Genomic DNA, 18,522 nt, shown 5'->3' with positions numbered 1-18,522 from the left:
GGGCGCAGAGAGAGGGCACGGCGTTGCTAAGGGATTCTGATTGGTTGCTCAGAAAGGGTTGTCCGGTGACATTCCGCTTCCCCGGTCACTATAGGTACGTGCGGCCGCGGCGGGGGCTTCCAGGGCTTAAGCGCACAGCGGACTGAGCGAGTACGAGGGTAAGAATCAAGGGGGACGCTGAGCCTGCGATGTTTAAGAACCGAGAATCGGAACCCACACGGGGATCAGGAACAGGGCAGGGCCTATAGCCTTCCTTCTTCCTGGTATTCCTGGAACCAGTCGCATCCACTCTCGGGCAAAATGCCCTAGACTACTTGCAGTTCTAAAAGAAGACTTAGATTCCGGGAAGTAATGGCTGGCGAAGGAGTGATAGTAATGAAAACTTGGGACCAAATGTGGAGTCCGTAGCTGTTTTGTCTGTCTGTCTGTTTGTTTGTTTGTTTGTTTGTTTGTTTGTTTTCAGAGATATGATCTCTCTACCTAGTAGCACTGGCTAGCCTGAAACTCAGCTCTGTGGACCAGGCTGGCCCAGAACTCAAAGAGATCTTCCTGCTTCTACCTCCCGAGTGCTGGGATTAAAGGTGGGTGCCACAATGCCCAGTGGGATATATAACATCTGTTATCTTCCACAGTTCAACATATAAAACTGATAAGAGCAGATTCGATTGGGTCCTGAGATTTGACTCCGAGGCAATGTTGCAGAAGACAGGTACCCTGACCTACTGGGGTGGCTTTCAGGGGAGGACAGTGGAGAGGAAATCCCAGCCCTCCTATTTCTCGGTGTGGGTTTGTGGAGAGAAGTGTTCCTCTCCTTGGAGCTGAGCCAGGAAAATCAAGAAGATACTCCACACCCAGGAATCGTTCCCCCTTCAAAGAGGCCACTTCCTTTCTCAGTCCTGCTCCAGGGTAAAGGTCCTATCTTACCCGGTACTGGCCTGCCACAGCAGCCCTGTCATGTGGTATGGTGATTTATATAAAAGGAGACTGAAATCCTAGAGGAAGGGGCTTATGCAGTTGAGCAGCTGGGTATGAGTCTATCCTACCCGTTAGGCCCTTCTGAGGCTTTCTGAGGTGGAGAGCAAAAACATCAAGGCCTCAGAAATGTAGAGTCTATCCACAGTGTACTGCCACTTCTGTGTAGGGAGGGAAGAGGGGGCCTGGTCTCACCTATACCAAGGACGTGACTTCAGGGGTTGGTTCTGTTGATTGCTAGTCTGTAGTAACAGTTTTCTAAATATGGTACCTTGCCCCACCTACCCCCTCCGTACTGCACTCACAGGCTAAGGCAATGCTAACCCTACTGGGCTGTGCCTGATGAGGTGATGACTGGAGGGCTGGAGGGAGGAGCCATTTACATGTCACCATCCACCTCCTTCTAGTGCTCTTACTGGCCCTGGTGGCTCAGGTACTGATGCTGGAGAATGGGCTACTGCGGACACCACCCATGGGCTGGCTGGCCTGGGAACGTTTCCGCTGTAACATCAACTGTGAGGAGGACCCGAAGAACTGCATCAGGTGAGTAAGATCTGCATACTCAGGGTGACAAAATGGGGTCAGTGGGTCAGTGGGTGAAAGACACTCATCAGCCAAAAAAAAAAAAAAAAGCAGGGTCAGAATCACCAAGCCTTGAGATTCTACACGCTGGAGCGATTTGAGGTGTATCTGACACCTAGCCCCGTGACTTACTTGGGGCCTCAGTGGGTGGACCTAGCCTCTGAGGTAACTGAAAGAAGATAAAACGCCAGACAGGCCCCCACATGCTTCCCTTGGCCTAGTCCTGCCCTTTGGCCTGGAGGCCAGACCACTTCTTTCACCCTACCCTACTCCTGGAAGGTCATTTACTCTTATCTTGGCCCAGCGTCAGCTGACAGCAGAGGCTTGGTTTTTATAGCCAGAATTCAGGGCAGAGGGGAAGTGCAGGGACGAGGGATAGCCTGGGCTACTGAGCAGCGCCACCCTCCTGTCTGTCCCTTCCTAGTGAGCGACTCTTTATGGAGATGGCTGACAGATTGGCTCAGGATGGATGGCGGGACCTAGGCTATGTATACCTCAACATCGATGACTGCTGGATTGGTGGACGTGATGCCACAGGCCGCCTGATACCTGATCCCAAGCGATTCCCTCACGGGATTGCCTTCCTGGCTGACTATGTAAGTCTTACTCCAGTCCTGCCCCTTAGTGGGAGGGCCTGGGACTCATTAACACAGTCTCCATTGACAACTCAGCATGATGGCAGAAACAGAAAAATGAACACATACTATTGGCCTAATGAGGTGAGAAAGGCCCAGAAAGGGGCCTTAGCAAAAAGAAAGATCCCCTGGAGGAGGCGTCTGGTTGAATCCATCCCAGAGATGGGGCCTGTGAAGCAGTAGCAAAGGCTTCAAGGCAAGAGACAACTGGAGAAAAAGTGGCCACAGTTGGCAGAAACCAGCTACCTGGGACATATCTTTTGGCCAGTGGGAGCCACTAAGAGTTTCTTCTTTCTTACTGAAACAGGATCTTGTGTAGCCCAGGATGACTTCCAACACTGTAGCTGAGGATAGCCTTAAAGTTCTGGTGTTAGCTGGGTGTGGTGATGTGTTTAATTCTGTGCTTCAGAGGCAGGCAGATCTCTGTGAGTTCAAGGCCAGCCTGCTCTAGGCCGGGATTACATAAAGAGGCTGTGTCTCAAACAAACCTGTCTCACACCTGATGCTGGGAGTTTAGGTGCATGCCACCATGCACGGTTTGTGCAGTGCCTGGTGATAGAACCCATGGCTTTTCACATGTTAGGCAAGCACTCTGCTAGTTAATTATATCCCCAGCCCTGGGAACCACTGAAAGCTTTTTTTTTTTTCTTCCGGAGCTGGGGACCGAACCCAGGGCCTTGCACTTGCTAGGCAAGCGCTCTACCACTGAGCTAAATCCCCAGCCCCGCCACTGAAAGCTTTAATGGGGTCCATCACAGGTGCCTGGGACGAGGGTCTCACTTAACCCATGTCTCTTCAACCCCCACAGGCTCATTCTTTGGGTCTGAAGCTAGGCATCTATGAGGACATGGGCAAAATGACCTGCATGGGTTACCCTGGCACCACTCTAGACAAAGTGGAGCTAGACGCTGCAACCTTCGCAGAGTGGAAGGTGGACATGCTGAAACTGGATGGCTGTTACTCCACTCCCAAGGAGCGTGCAGAGGGTACGTTCACATCTGGCTGGAACGCAGAGAGGTCGGCCGCTGTGGAGTTCCGCCTGCACACAGTTGGTGACAGTTTCCCCAAATCCCTCACCCATGCTTACGGCTCCCGGGCTCTTCTAAAAGGGGCGATGACATCATAGGTGCCTCCTAAGGCTTGGCACCTGGGAAGTAGGCCTTAAGGTACAGGGAAGCACTTCCTAGGCTGTTCCCTGTGCCTGCTCAGTCACCAAATCGGGGTTTCTGCAGGGTACCCCAAGATGGCTGCTGCCCTGAATGCCACAGGCCGTCCCATCGCCTTTTCTTGCAGCTGGCCAGCCTATGAAGGGGGCCTACCCCCCAAGGTAAGCCACTCTGCCTGCTACAGCTTCACATTGCCCGGCCCCCTCACCTCTTATGTGCCAGGCCTAGGGGAGGCTGACGGCATAGGTAGAATCGATCTGATCATAGTTAGCCAGTACACCCATGTGTAGGTGTCTAGAGACCAGGTCACTGAGCCATAGCCCCCGCCAGCTTATCAGGTAGGCTGTTGGGGTTGCATCTGAGGCAGGTGAACCACAGACACCGTGTTCAGCAAGTGGCCAGAATCCCGGTTCCATGTGGGCCTGAAGCCCCAGAAGGCTACTGGATCCATGCATAGCCTCAGAAGGGCTCAGACCTCCACACCTAAAGGAGGCAGGCGTTGGCACTGTCAACAGGAGTGCACGTCATGTATGTGGCACATGGTGGGGAGAGTGATGAGGACACCTCCTCCCCTCTATGGAGGGAAGGACTGGACATTCCCAGAGCGGGGCTACCTTCCCAGACTACACACCCACGAGAACCTGTTCTCTGCCTCAGTCCAAGTCTCCATCTGCAGCCTTGAGCAGCAGGGTGACCGACCGGTACTAACTCCTGCCTTTTCCCACATTCAGGTGAACTACACTGAGGTCGCCGGCACCTGCAATCTCTGGCGCAACTATAAAGACATCCAGGACTCCTGGAAGAGTGTGCTGTCCATTCTGGACTGGTTTGTGAAACACCAGGACATACTGCAGCCCGTGTCGGGTCCTGGGCACTGGAATGACCCAGATATGGTACCAGTGTGGAAGGGGGAGGAGGTTTCTAGCCCCATCGTGCATTCCGTCCCTGCAGCCCTTACAACGGACACCCTGTGCTTCTCTTTCTTCTAGGGCAGCGAGTCTCAACCTTTCTAATGCTGCAGCCCTTTAGTGACCCCGACCACACAATTATTTTACTGCTTCTTCATAGCTATGAATTGTAATGTAAATATCTGATATCATATTTACAATGGGGTCTTGACCTACAGGTTGAGAACCACTGTTTTAGGCCCTACATCAACACTAAACTGTGTCCCTGGATTGGGTGTGTTGAAGTCTTCTAGGCTCCGCCCTGCCCCGCCTCCCCAACACATCAGAATGTTCAAGAGCAGAGTTTGGGATACCCATTGTTAGACCCTTCCCCGGGACATTCTGATGTCTCTTAAAGAGCTCTGCATCTGTGGCATTCATCCAGCTTGCCTGTATGCCTTCACCCCTGCTCTGGCTCCTCTGAGGCACTACTCTCTCACCCTGCAAAGCACCCCAGCCTTGTCCCACCCCCTCCACCGGCATGCTGGCCCTCCATCTTGCTTTTAGTCCTTGGATCTCAATCACAGCCCTGGGGGCTTACACAAGTACTCCTGTGGCGGGGCTAGAGGGAGGATCAGTCTGGAGACCTGAGTCACCTGCTTTAGAGCTCCTGATCCAAACCTGGCCTGTTCTCTCTCTCTCTCTCTCTCTCTCTCTCTCTCTCTCTCTCTCTCTCTCTCTCCACTTACCCCCAATTTCTCACTAGGTCTTTATGGACTCCGAACTGGCCTGGATATCTTCTTCTTCTCCTTCTTCTGCTTAAGAATTATTTATTTTGGGGTTGGGGATTTAGCTCAGTGGTAGAGCGCTTGCCTAGGAAGCGCAAGGCCCTGGGTTCGGTCCCCAGCTCCGGAAAAAAAGAACCCCCCCCCCAAAAAAAAATTATTTATTTTATATGTATGGGTACACTGTCACTGTCTTCAGACACAGCAGAAGAGGACGTCAGATCCCATTACAGATGGTTGTGAGCCACCAAGTGGTTGCTGGGACTTGAACTCAGGACCTCTGGAAGAGCAGTCAGTGCTCTTAACCCACTGAGCCATCTCTCCAGACCCTTTAATATCCTCTATGCTTCAGTCTCGTCATTGGGAAAAGTGAGGACAATGGCAAGAGCTACAGCATTACCCAGAATTCCTTGCATCTCAACTATGGACTACTTGATTCCTTGCAGTCAGGATTTGCTGTGGTCCATCCAGTGGTGGCAGTTACAGGAGCTTTCTAAAACTGGTTTCTACCACTTTTCTCTAGCATGTCTTCCTTTCACTCCTCCCTTTCACCTCTCCCTCCTTCCCTCTCTCTTCCTTTTATTTTATGTTCTGTTTGAGACATCTGTATAGCCCTAGTTGACTGTATAGACCAGGCTGCCCTTGAACTCATGGAGACCCACCTGCCTCTCCCCCCGCCCCCAAGTGCTGGGGTTAAAGGCGTGTGTTTTCATGTTTAGTGGAGACTTTATGTAGCCAAGGTTAGCCTTGAATGCCTGATCCTCTTGCTTCTTCCTCCCAAGTTCTGGAATTACAGGCAGGAGCCCCAGAGCCCAGCCAGCCTCTTGTTTTTTGGTTGATTGCTTGGTTGTTTTTTGATGTTTCGTTGTTTTTTTCTCCCAGTACTGAGGTCGAACCCAGGCTTTACACGCCCTAGGCAAGCACCCTTCACTACGCTACACACTCACTCTTTTTACATTTTTTACTTTGGGAGAAATCTCACTGGGTTGCTCAGGCTAACCCCGAACACCCTCTAGTCCAGAGCAGGCTCTTGTACTGATTAGCCTGCAGATCCCCACTGACAAACTTTCTGGCCCCAGGATCCCACTGTATCACCTGAGTCAGCCACAAAAGGCCGGTCACCCCGACTCTGCACTGAGGCTGGGGAAGCTGATGCTAAATGGGACATGGCTTGCTGTCCCAGTGCCCCTCCGCTGTGCTAAGTGAGCCAGGCCTGCCTTAGCCACGTTTGGCAGTGGCCCTGGTGCTCATCTCCCTGAGGAGACCAGCCTGACTGCTCCTTTCCTCTGTCCCCAGCTGCTCATCGGGAACTTCGGCCTCAGCTTCGATGAATCCCGGGCCCAGATGGCCCTGTGGACAGTGCTGGCAGCCCCCCTCTTCATGTCCACGGACCTGCGTACCATCTCCCCCCAGAATATAGACATTCTTCAGAATCCACTCCTGATCAAAATCAATCAGGACCCCTTAGGCATCCAGGGACGCTTGATCTTCAAGGTATCAGGATGGGGACAGGAAGGCAGAGAGACTGGGCTCCCCTGAGAGCAGTGGACTTGGGGCCAGGTCTCCCTTCTGGCTGCGTGGGAGCTGCTGCCTTCTTGCCAGGGTCAGAGTAGGACAGTTCCCAGGAGTCAGTGTGGGGACACATGACAGGCCCACAGAAGACAGGGAGTCACAGCAGCCAGGCACATGTGATGTCCTACAGAAAATGGGTACCTTTCTCCAGAATTTCAAGAATGTTTTAGCCAAAGACACAGTTGCTATTGCAGGTGTCAACTGTTCATTGAGCATCACTAAGGGCTGGGCACCCTGCATACATTTTCTCTGTTTTACTGAAATTGGGACTTGCAGAATCTAAGCAACTTCCCCAAGGCCACACGTTTATACTTGAACTCAACAGTGTCACCCCAAAGCCTTTAATATGTCATGCGATAGAAGGTACTTGTTGAGGACCAACAAGATGGCTCAGCTGGTAAAGCTGCAGAATCCGATGGCCTAGATTTAGTCCTGAGACCCGCAAGGTAGAAGGAGAGAAACAAATGCCGCAAGTTGTTGTTTTCTGATGCGCGTACACGTGCGCACACGTGGGCGTGCACACACATTAATTGTTAATAACATGTATGCAGGCAAAACGCCCATACACATGAGAATAATAATAAATCTTACCCCAAAATGAAAAGGCCAGAAGGCACTTTTGAACTATTGATGTCCCAAGGAGATAACTAGTTCCTGCCTCAGGACCCCTGGAGGAGCTGGGAATGAAACTCTGTGCTTGAGGCCAGATGCGTACCCTCCCCAGCACTGTCCTTTGTCCCTCTTAGCAGGGCCCACAATTGCAGCCCTGGAACAGTCTTGGCAGTGTTCATACGGCAGGCCCCTCAGGTCTTTGGGTTTGTCCCTCTTGACGTCCTGACGTGGGGGCCTGGCACAGAGCACCTGCTGAGTCAGGAAAGAAGGGAGAGAAAAATGTAGGTGCTAGATGGTTGTCATGTCACATCTCCTCTGGTCTCTGTGACAGAGCTGTGGGCTGGGCTTGGTATAGAAGAGAGCTGGTGGGGGGTTGGGGGGATAGAGAAAGCAGGGATGTCATGTCAGGGCCACTCTGAACATGAGACTCCAGCCAGGGGTTATCTTTTATGCCTAGAGCAAATCCCACATCGAAGTGTTCAAGCGGAATCTGTCTGACGATGCCAGTGCCCTGGTCTTCTTCAGCCGCAGGACAGACATGCCTTACCACTTCCATTGTTCCCTCTTGGAACTGAACTACCCCAAAGGCAGTGTGTATGAGGTGAGTGCCCTGCCACCTGCGGTCCCTGGCCCAGCCCTCTGGCATCCAGGTGGCTCTGCCTCAGTCCTGGTGAACCGATGCCTTGGGGCCCTAGGTGGTGCCTGGGGTGGGTGGGGCCATCTGGAGGCACCAGGGGCTGTGTCTGTTCTGTAGTTCTCTGGCACGTTGGTTCTAGCTGGGTATGAATGACCCTTGCATCACCGGTCAGCGTGGTCAGCTGACATCCTTATGTTTTCCATGGGGTGGGACCTTTTCTGTTTTCTGCTTGAACATCTGTCAGCCTTGCTAATAAGTAGGGGGTGTACTGGAGGCCTTGCTCAGGTAGGCTGAAATACAGGCTTCTCCAGTGGCGGGTGTGTGTGTGGTGATGGGGTGGGTGTGTAACCTTGATAGCAATGTATCCCTCTGCAATACAGGGCCAGAACGTCTTCACAGGAGACATCATCAGCGGGCTCCACCCTGAAACCAACTTCACTGTGATCATCAACCCTTCCGGGGTTGTGATGTGGTACCTATATCCCGTCAAGGGCTTGGGGATATACACAATGATGTCCCAGTTGTGAGGACCCAAGAATGACAGGCTACGGCAGCTCCACTGGGCCTAGACCACGGAGCCTTGGCACGCCAAGGGCATGGCAGGGCCCTGCCTCCCCAGGCTACTTGGGAATGTGCCGGCCATCATGCCCAAAGTGCGTTTGCAGGGTCAGGATCCACGCCATGCCCGGCTGAGGCAGGGGCCCCCTTGGAAACTTGGAACTCTTGGGGCAGTTTCCTGTGGCCTTTGGGCCTCTGTCCCCACACAGCTCTGCAGATTTCGCTGAACAACTGGGCCAGTCTCCTGAGCCCCCTCGGGCAGGGCCCTGATGCCCATTGGACTCCAGCCTCTGACTTTGCTGACTCAGAAATCAGGATTTGGAATTTTTAAAATTAAGAATAGAGACTTGAGGGGGGTTGGGGATTTAGCTCAGTGGTAGAGCACTTGCCTAGGAAGCGCAAGGCCCTGGGTTCGGTCCCCAGCTCCAGAAAAAAAAAAAAAAAAAAAAAGAATAGAGACTTGACTCCTTGCCAGGAATTCTCAGAATCATGTGATTGGCCTTCCTACTGGAGAGGGCCTTTGCAGTTGGTACCCTGGGGAGTGAGGGATGGATCAGAGACCTTAGCTCCCTTAGGTCATGAATAAAGCTGTTTTTTTTTTTTTTTTAAAAAATGTTCTCTGATCAACCAGTGATACTATGACCTGTGGCAGGGGTGGGGGCTCATTGAAGGGCGCTGGGTGGCACTGGCCAGATGCTGGCAGCGAGTCTCATCCCACACGCGACATATATAGCATCTTACTGACCCTCGTGTTTCCACAGTGACCTTTGGACCTAATTCCTTTTAAAAATTTCTTTTCCTGCAATTTTCCACTTTCTGAAAATGTCAGACTTACCTCCCAACAGGGGCCACCCTTGGCGAGCCTGGCACTGGTGAGCTGGTGGCCATGAGGTGACATGGAGCAACAGCACGCTAAGACCCTCCAGCGTCAGTTCTGCCCAGCTCCACAGCCTGGTGGCTGCCCCCTACCCCGTCTTCTTATCTACCCCGGCAGCAGAAGAGATTCAGATTCCCCCACTAAGTCCCCACAAGTCTGGGGGCCCTTTCTGTCCTGGGTCTATTGCAGAAGGGAAGAAACGGTGAGGGAATGGGAGGCTCTGGACCACCTGTTACCGGTGCTGACGCCCGAGCCCCGTGTCGTTATTCAGCTTCGGGTGGAGGACACCGGTTTTGCCCAGCAGCTCTGGTTCTTTACCATTCCCAGTGCAGTGGCAGAGTAGGCTTGCTAGGTCCTCCTTACACCTTAAATGCAGGGCAGCTGAGCTGCAGGCCTTGTGTTTATCCTGCCATGCATTCGAAGATCTCCACCTTCAGGTTTCCGAGGCCCCTAAGTCTACAGTAAGATGTAAAAATCTTAGAACACCCATGTGTGGGTTCTCTAGAGGAACACAAAATCTCTCTCTCTCTCTCTCTCTCTCTCTCTCTCTCTCTCTCTCTCTCTCTCTCTCTCTGTATGTGTGTGTGTATGTGGTGTGTGTGGTGTGTGTGTTTTAAAAGGATCTGTTAAATTGGTCTAGGAAATATGGTTGAAATGGTCTCAGTAGTACCTGTCTCATACCTGAGATGTCAAGAACCCATAATTGCTACGTTCTCAAAGCTGGATACCTCGACAATCACGCTCCAACAATAGCGGTCTCATATCCTAGAGGCTGAAACCCTGACTACGAGGCTGAGTGCCTAGACAGTCCAGTCTGGTTTGGAAGACCCTAGAGAGCCACTCGTGTCTCTATTGAAAGGCCAGAAGAGCTGGTACTGATATCAAAGGACTCATCTGCAGTAAATTAACTTAGTAGTGATAGGGAAAGCCAGTAACCTCCGTTCTCTGTCCTTTTATATCTGGACTGTCCCCAGAAAGTGCTGCCCAAGTTTGGGTGGGGTTATCCCATATGAATTGAGGCCATCAACATAACACCCTCACAGACAAGCCCAAGGTCAAACTGAATGTAAACAATTCCTCAATTGAGGCTAGGTGACCTGATGACTCTAGGCTGGGGCAAGCTGACATTTAAAGCAAACACATCCTGTTAGATGTCGAGCTTTGCCGACGAGGCTGCCACATCTTACCAACGTGGCAGTTATATCACAAAGAAAGCTGCCATTCCCCCAAAGGCTCTACCAAAGACAATTCGTGCTTCATTCTCCTTTAGTTCAAGGGGAATCTCACTGAGTTTGGGATTTTAGCTGTTTCATCCCTCTGTCTTTGGAGGTTCGAGCAGTTTGCCCTCGTGTCCTTGTCCTAAGGTAGGAGTTCCTCTATCCTAACCCTGAAAGATCCTGTCATTCTGTGAGGTGCTTCCTGGCACTCCTATGTACGTGCTCCACGCCGTGTGTGTGTGTGTGTGTGTGTGTGTGTACGGGTTTACATGCTAGTGCACAGACTCTGAGGCCAGACGACAGTATTGGCTGTCCTTATCGCTCTCCCTTGTACCTTTGAGGCAGGGTCTCTCACTGAACCTGGAGCTCACTGTTTTCAACTGGGCTGGCAGTCAGCAAGCCGCAGTCATCCTCCTGTCTCCACTGCCCTCTGTGCTGGCGTTGCAGGAACTGTGCCTGGCTTTCATGTGGGTCCTCAGCAAGCAGGGCCCCCCACTGAGCAGCCTCTCCTACCCCCGCTGGTTACTACTAACTTATAAGTAAATTGGACGACTTTCTCCTCGGCAGTGCTTAGGTCATTCATGAATTCTCACCAGAACACTCCATTCAGGTTCTAGCCATTTTTGATAGGTTAGCTCCGCCCACAAAATAAGCCAATTCAGGCCAAATGTATGTAAAGGCAGGTATATTGGGTACAGCTGTCCGGTGGGTTCACTTGATCTCACAGACAGAGGTTTTGGTTCTGCTGTTGCCTTGGGAGGTTTGTATTGTTACAATTTTGAGACATGGTCCCTGAGTGTAGCCCAGGCTGGGCTCAGATTTGCCATCTTCTCACCTTGGCCTGCCAAGGGCTGATATTACAGGTGTGGACCACCTACATTCTGAGGTGGACTTCATCTATAAAGGCTGTTCATTCAGCTGTAATTCCACGGTTAAAAAGGAGGCTTATGTCTGTGGGTGTCAGGGAAGGAGATAGGAAGGCGTTCATAGTCTCAGGTCAGGTTGCAGTGTCTGGTGAACTCTGACCTAGCCTTTGACCTTATAAGTCTTTATTGTCCACAAGCTGCAGAGGAGGAGAGTAGGGCTTTCTCTTTCACTGGATCATTTAGGCCCAGCTGGTTAGGTTACGGTGGAATAGTTAGACAGTCATTGTTAAAGAAAACTAAATGCTTTGCAAGTGGTCTTCAAATACTGCTTTTCCCTGCTGGCGAAAACATGGAGGGATCTTGATGGTTAATTGTGTCCTTTCTATGGGTCTTAACTACTAGGCAGCATCTCAGGGCATTTCCAGAAAGGATGAGCTCAGGGGAGGCTAGGAACACCTGTCTCACCTCAGAGTGAGCCAGCCGCACCTTCCAACATGTGGCCCAGACATAGAGCTGTGCCCAGTCTTGCTAGTAAGACTGTCTCTTGGGGTTCCTGCAGTGACGGCCTGCTCCAACTTCATCCTCCAGGGTGGACTTGGTGAAGAATGTCCTCAGTTTCGGCTTCACAGAAAGAATCGTGTGAACACAGCAAACACAGTAACTTGGCAAGACAATGTCTTCTTACAAACATGTACCCAAACCACACTAGACAGCCCACCCGGGGAGAAGTTGTTCTAGGGAGGCAACAAGGCCTTTGCATAAACTAGAGTTAACAGGTGGAGAAGATGAAAAGATTTGCATAAAAGCCTTACAAGGTTGGGGAGAGTTATGGAATATTGGCCCTTGGTGGCCTCAGCACCTGTGATAGGAAAAATTGTTTTTCTTCATGAACCGCGGAGCAGTGAACCACTGGGAATCTTCAGGCCTTCGGCGCCAGATTGACACTTCTGAGGTATACGGTTTCATCACGTCAGCAGTAGGGTTCTCAGCCTTTCCACTGTATAAATGACTGTTGCTAGGTTACCTGTCCCATCGCCATCCCTGTGCATGTACACACACACACACACACACACACACACACACACATATATATCCCTGTCTGCCACCACCCTAATTTACATAGTCGGGATCAAGTCTTGCTCTGGTTGGTCTGGACCCTTTATTTCAAATATTTTTCTCCCTGGAAAAACAGGGTTGTGCTCATACCCCGCAATGTTTGGGGGTTTTCGATGTGATACAGGAACCTAAGCCACCTTGTAATAGCTTTGCTCTGAGCCAGCTGTTGATCTATGAGAGCTCTCTCCAGATGTCTGCATGGCCAACTTCTTCACCTCATCTTTCCAGTATTGGCTGCAATGTCACCCTCTCAACAGACTATGTGATTGTTACTTAAATTACTTAGATCTATAAAATAAAAATGCCTCTAACCTATAAGCACCACTTGCCCAAGGACAAATAACTTCCCGGTATACTGGGGGCGGTGGTTCAGGTCAGATGCCAAGCCACCACCGTTTTTCACTTCTGTAAGCTTGGTTGCCCCAATTGTGCAGAATGTGTGTGATCACATGTGGGCAGCAAGTGTGTCAGGACGTATGTTTGCTCCTCACTGGACAAAGGCAGGATGTTTGCAGCCTTGTGGGTTTTTCCAGTTCCCTCTACCAAAGGAGTCATTTCCCTGACCAGTGGCAGAAGAGAAAAAAGACCAGAAGTGTGTGTGGTTTCTATCGGCATACCAAAGCACACGCTAGTTCACAAGTACCCGTTACACATCTCAAAGCTCATGCTGGCATCCTGGCCCTCCCCTCTCCTAAACTTCTCCAGCTCATGGGTCCCCCATCCTGGCAAGCTACTTATATCTCTTCATAATCCTATTTTGGCCTTTCTCTTTGCTTGAGCTCTCTCCCTCTCTCTCTCTCTCCTCTCTCTCTCCCCCCTCTCTCTCTCCTCTCTCTCTCCTCTCTCTCTCTCCTCTCTCTCTCTCTCCTCTCTCTCCACTCTCTCTCCTCTCTCTCTCTCTCCTCTCTCTCCCCCTCTCTCTCTCTCTCCTCTCTCTCCTCTCTCTCTCTCTTTCTCCTCTCTGTGTGCGTGTGTGTGAGTGTGTGTGTATGTATATGTGTGTGTGTGCGTGTGTGTGCGTGTGTGTGAGTGTGTGTGCGTGTGCGTGTGTGTATGTATGTGAGTGTGTGAGTCTGTGCATGTGTGTGTGAGTGTGTGTGTGTGTATGTGAGTGTGTGAGTGTGTGAGTGTGTGTGTGTGTGTGTGTGTGTGTGTGTGTGTGTGTGTGTGTCCTTCACTCCCAGGTTCTTTCTTCTTCTGTCCTAGACTCTTTCAGATGCCTCTGGCTCTTCTCTCCTTCACAGCTACAATAAAAATCTTCCCCCAAACCATATCACATGTGAGAAATCATGTCAGGACGGTCCATTTATACACAACGAATGCATTGAGAAGCAACGCACAAGGACCAGTACATGAGCCATTTTGAGCGTGTGAATTGTGAGAAATAAAATCTGAGGGTTAATTTTCAAAATAAAGGTATCTTATGTCAGCTTAGGCTCAATTGCAGATAAACAGAAAACCCTGCCTGGCGGTCCAATTCCCCTCCCCAGGCCGTCCGGTCTAGCTAGCTTTGCCCCCAAGCAAATTTAGAGTAGAAAAGAACTAATAGCCAAGTGTGCCTAAGGGCCCACAGATGGGACAAGGTTTAAAATAAAAGGATGTGAAATGTCCGGGTAAACCCACGGGCTGGCTTTTGTTAAAGGGTTGACAGAGGTAAAGTAGCTGAGAAGATTGTACCACCCTGGGCTGGAGAGGGGTCTCCTCAGCTAAAACAGCTTGCCCCAGAACTGCAGAACTGGAGACAAGACAGCGATAACAGGTGTGAGAGAACCCTATAGTTGATAAAGGAGACATGGAAAAACTGGAAAATTAGGGGGATTGGGGTAGATGATGTGAAATTCCCCAAAATTCAATTAAAGAACTATGTTTAAAAAATAAAAACATAATTCTATGTGGTAGCCACAGCTGAAGCCATGATCTTCCACACTGAAGTCTCTGTGCGGGCTTTCAAGATGGTTGGTTGATGGATGCCTGACAGGAAAACACAATGACCAGTCTCTTCCCAGAGGTCAGGGCCAGGCAACTATTGTTCTCACTATGCAGTCAAAGTTGGCATTGTATTCACTATGTAGACCAGGCTGGCCTTGAACTTGTGGAGATCCTCTTGCCTCTAGAATTAAAGTTGTGCTCTGCCTCACCTGGCCACCTCGATCTCTGAATGGTTGTGGATTCATTGGTTTTCTTAGGTCCTTTATGCACTTAGCTGTCAGAGGAAGCTATGGACAGCACACATCTCATTGGCTCGCTATAGGGTTAAGTTGGCAGATTGCCTGGCAACCACCTATGGTAGTAGCATCTTCAAAAGCCTGTGAACACAGAGTCCTGAGGGGCCAGAGAACTTGCCAGTTTGGGCCATCCGGAACCCCATGAATCATGGCTGTGACATGGGAGGAGATAGAACAAAGCCCAGCCTTCAACACTGAATGTCTCAGTCAGCCAGGGAGACCGTAGTGCTTCCACAAATCTGAAAACTTTCCTCTCTTCTAACAGTCTGCTGAACAAAACTGATTCTACAAATCATTTGGTGGCTAGAAGTCAGCAGTGCACGTGTGTGTGTGTGTGTGTGTGTGTGTGTGTGTGTGTGTGTGTGTGTGTTATAGTTAAACACAATGTGTCCTCCCCCATCCCAACCCCTTCAACAAATTCCTAGTGGCCACTCTATGGCCAGCCCCGGCAATGAGACATAGCTTGTGTTCTCCAGGAACCCACAGGTTGCAGGGGAGAGAAGACACACACGGTCCCTACAGGACTGACACAGCCCTTTGCTGGAACACACAAAGGGCACCCCACAAGCTCAGCAGAAGGTAATTATCCAGATGCAGGGCTCAGAGCACACACTCTTAGGAGAAAGAACTTCTGGGCTGTTTTGAAAGATGACTGGGATGATGTAGGGAGGAAGACACAGAGGCAAAGCCTGCTCAGGTCAGTGTCTGCCAGTGTTCAGCACAGCTGGACCACGCAGCTGGAGAGGTCAGTGGAGGGCAGATAGAGGCCGAACAGTAACAGTCCTTGTATTCACAGACGTCTAACCTTCACCCCGAGACAGGGTGTGGGAAGCCGCTGTGCCGTTTCAAAGCAAAGCGGAGCTAGGTAAGCTGCCCACTCATCTTTTAAACCGCATTTAGAAGTTCTCCGTGGACACAGGACAAAAATCAAAAGGCACAAGTGGAGTGTACAGTCACCCTGCAGCCTTTTCCCCAAGTCTCGAAGCTCTCCAGCCAGGAGCAACCTGTTTACACTGTCTAAGGCTCTCCCTGAGGTCTGCTCAACTACCACATATGTAAGAGTAGTGCTGAAGTCAGTGGGGTGAACTGGGACTCGCTCTTTCATTTATTGTGTTTTGGAGGGTAGACCGTTGTTGGTTGGTTGATGCTCTTTTTTTCTTGTAACAAGGTCTCACCGTACATCTCAGACTGTCCTCCAACTGAGGCCTTTTACCCTTGCCTCCCAAATGCTGGCAAAAGGACTCAGAGTGCCATGGCACCTGCCACCAAGCCTGAGGATCTGACTTTAATCTTGGTGACCCTCATCATAGTAGGAAAGAAAAATTCCCATAGTGCGCTGTGCCTGCCCACATTATTTGGGAAATTTTCTAATAGCTGCCATATATAGAGATATAGATATAGATATAGATATATAGATAGATTGATATATATAGATATATATAGATATATATTGATATATATAGATATATGTGTGTGTGTTTGTACACACACACAGAGAGAGAGAGAGAGAGAGAGAGAGAGAGAGAGAGAGAGATTGATTAGCATGTCAGAAAGTACCTGCCTGCCTTTCAGCTGGATCCTTTAGAACAGATTGGACCTAGGGCACCAGTGGCAACAAACACTGGATCAAGAAACAGGTTACAGGGCTACAGAGATAGCTCAGCGGTTAAGAGCACCGACTGCTCCTCCAGAGGTCCTGAGTTCAATTCCCAGCAACCACATGGTGGCTCACAACCATCTGTAATGAGATCTGATGCCCTCTTCTGGTGTGTCTGAAGACAGCTACAGTGTATTCACAGACATAAAATAAATCTTTCAAAAAGAGAGATAGATTACAAGTGAGGAGACAAGGATGGATGGCGAGGTAATGTGACTAGGAATGGTCCCCATAAACTCATACGTGTGGTGAGTGCTAAGGCCATAGGAAGCGGCACTATTAGGAGGTGTGGCCTTGGAGGGCTTTGAGATCTCTTATGCCCAAGCTACACTCACGTGACACCCTCTCCTTCTGCTTCCTACTGATCAAGATGTAGAACTCTCAGCATCCTCCAGCACCACGTGTGCCTGCGTGCCACCACGGTTCCTGGCATGCCCAGAATGGACTGAACCTCTGAACTGTAAGCCAGCCCCAATTAAATGCTGTTCTTTATAAGAGTTGTCATGGTCATGGAGTCTCTTTGCAGCAATAAAACCCTAAGACAGGGAACATTGGAAGTATAGAGGGTTCTGGGTGTTAGGAAGAAGCTGGGAGCCAGCACTAATCACTAGGGTTGACAAATAGAGGCTTGGGGGTCAGAAGAAACTCCTGCTCATGAGTGTAGCCTGGAATCAGTCCTTCACTCCATTCAGCGACCTTTGAAAGAGTCTGTACTCCAGCAGTATGGGATGATCATGTCCTACCCTTCCACGCCCCAGAATTTCCTCCAGAGAAAGGTCAGGACAGATGCTACACGGCCCATTTGACGCCCAGTGTCTAAGTAACCTCTGTAGCAGAGTGATTTTTTTTTTGCAATAATATTCTGGATTTTGTCTCTGTTTTGAAGATACTCAACACATACAGGATTTTCAAACAACCAGGCAGGTCCTGAACAAGGAAAGACAAGTCAGTGTGAAGACAAAGGCCAACCCTCGTGTTCTGTGGAACTCAGATCCTAAGCTTACAGCCAGGGTGTGCTCAGGAGGAGGAGGGAGGATGAGGGTCCATAGCAACTGAGAGAGGGGGATCTGGGTGTTTGGTGAGAAAACTGTAGGTCTCTTGAGGAGTAGGCATAAGGTCAAATCTCTGACACTGGTTTAAAGCCCCCCACACAACACATATCCCAGGGTCCCAAGTGCTCGGACTTGAGGAGCTGCAAGACCAGAGTAGCAATCTGACATTTAGATGCTTTTGCCAGACCTGGAGAAAACACATCAACTAGACAGATGATTGGGCAGAACCTCAGCAACATAATGAACTTTAAAGAAACAGAGACATTTACTATTGCTTCTGTATCTCAATCTGTGAGTTGAACACACACTACACAGCCTATACATCCCTTCACTTGACAAAGGAAGGCTCTGATAGGCTGTTGGGCACATACTAACCCACAGAGAGGAACACGTTGGGGTCCATTTTGTAAGTCCGTTGTCAGGCCTAAAGGAGTTCATTCTTTCCATCCCTTCATGCTAGGTGAATGAGTAGACCATAACCTCTGTATGGAAGGTAAGAAGGAGCTAGGAAGGGGAGCGGAGTCTGATAACACAGGAAGTGTCTCCTGTGTAGTGGGTGGCTGCAGGATCCAGCCCAAGTGCTTTGAGTATGCAGTAGGCCCAGCTAAATTCTTACTGGATTTGTCTAGAGTAAATGGTTACTTTGTATACATAGAGTACCAAAAATAAATCATAGCAAGTAATCTTTCTTTTTAGACCTAAAGAACTTTAATTATTTTGTGTATGTATTTGGATGCCTGTATGTATGTGTACATCTGTTTACCTGCTATGTACAGAGATCAGAAGACGGGGTTGGATTCCCTGGAACTGTTTCTGATGGCTGGTGAGCCATTATGTGTTGGGAAATAACCAGGTCCTCTGAAAGTGCAGCTAGTTCTCTTTAACCACTGAGCCATTTCTCCAACCCTGGGAAGTAGTTCGTTCATTTGTTTATTATATGCATTGTTTTGCATGAATCTTTCCCGGGCATGCATGTGTGTGTGTGTGTGTGTGTGTGTGTGTGTGTGTGTGTGCGCGCGCGTGTGTGTGTGTTCCTCTGGAACTGGAGTTACATTGATAGCTACACACTGCCATGTGGAACTGAACCTGGGTAATCTGAAAGAGCA

The 18,522-nt window shown here is 50.0% G+C and overlaps 1 protein-coding gene across 4 annotated transcripts; it reads left to right on the top strand.

Annotated features, from left to right (window-relative positions):
* Positions 1-67: 67 nt before the first annotated feature.
* Positions 68-9,019, top strand: Naga (alpha-N-acetylgalactosaminidase). Of its 4 annotated transcripts, none has more exons than XM_087557471.1 (10): positions 68-94; positions 633-709; positions 1,380-1,515; positions 1,979-2,150; positions 2,998-3,175; positions 3,422-3,516; positions 4,087-4,248; positions 6,324-6,521; positions 7,669-7,812; positions 8,229-9,019. In XM_087557471.1, the coding sequence occupies exons 2-10, from the start codon at positions 694-696 to the stop codon at positions 8,373-8,375; spliced, it is 1,248 nt and encodes a 415-aa protein (XP_087413597.1). In that variant the 5' UTR covers positions 68-94; positions 633-693; the 3' UTR covers positions 8,376-9,019. The 4 variants fall into 4 exon arrangements, with proteins under 4 accessions (XP_087413597.1, XP_087413596.1, XP_087413598.1 ...); XM_087557470.1 differs by having other exon boundaries at positions 68-158; XM_087557472.1 differs by lacking the exon at positions 633-709 and having other exon boundaries at positions 68-581.
* The last annotated feature ends 9,503 nt before the right edge of the window (positions 9,020-18,522 follow it).

This window comes from Rattus norvegicus, chromosome 7 (genome assembly GCF_021556685.1).
Source record: "Rattus norvegicus strain SHRSP/BbbUtx chromosome 7, alternate assembly SHRSP_T2T, whole genome shotgun sequence".
NCBI classification, from domain to species: domain Eukaryota; kingdom Metazoa; phylum Chordata; class Mammalia; order Rodentia; family Muridae; genus Rattus; species Rattus norvegicus.
This window is presented reverse-complemented; position numbering and strand designations above follow the sequence as displayed.

What these genes read in the sequence shown, in the direction of transcription:
- Naga (XM_087557471.1), top strand. An exon ending in TTGCCTTCCTGGCTGACTAT is followed by an intron (nt 2,151 to 2,997) that starts GTAAGTCTTACT and finishes CAACCCCCACAG; the next exon opens with GCTCATTCTTTGGGTCTGAA. An exon ending in CCAAAGGCAGTGTGTATGAG is followed by an intron (nt 7,813 to 8,228) that starts GTGAGTGCCCTG and finishes TCTGCAATACAG; the next exon opens with GGCCAGAACGTCTTCACAGG.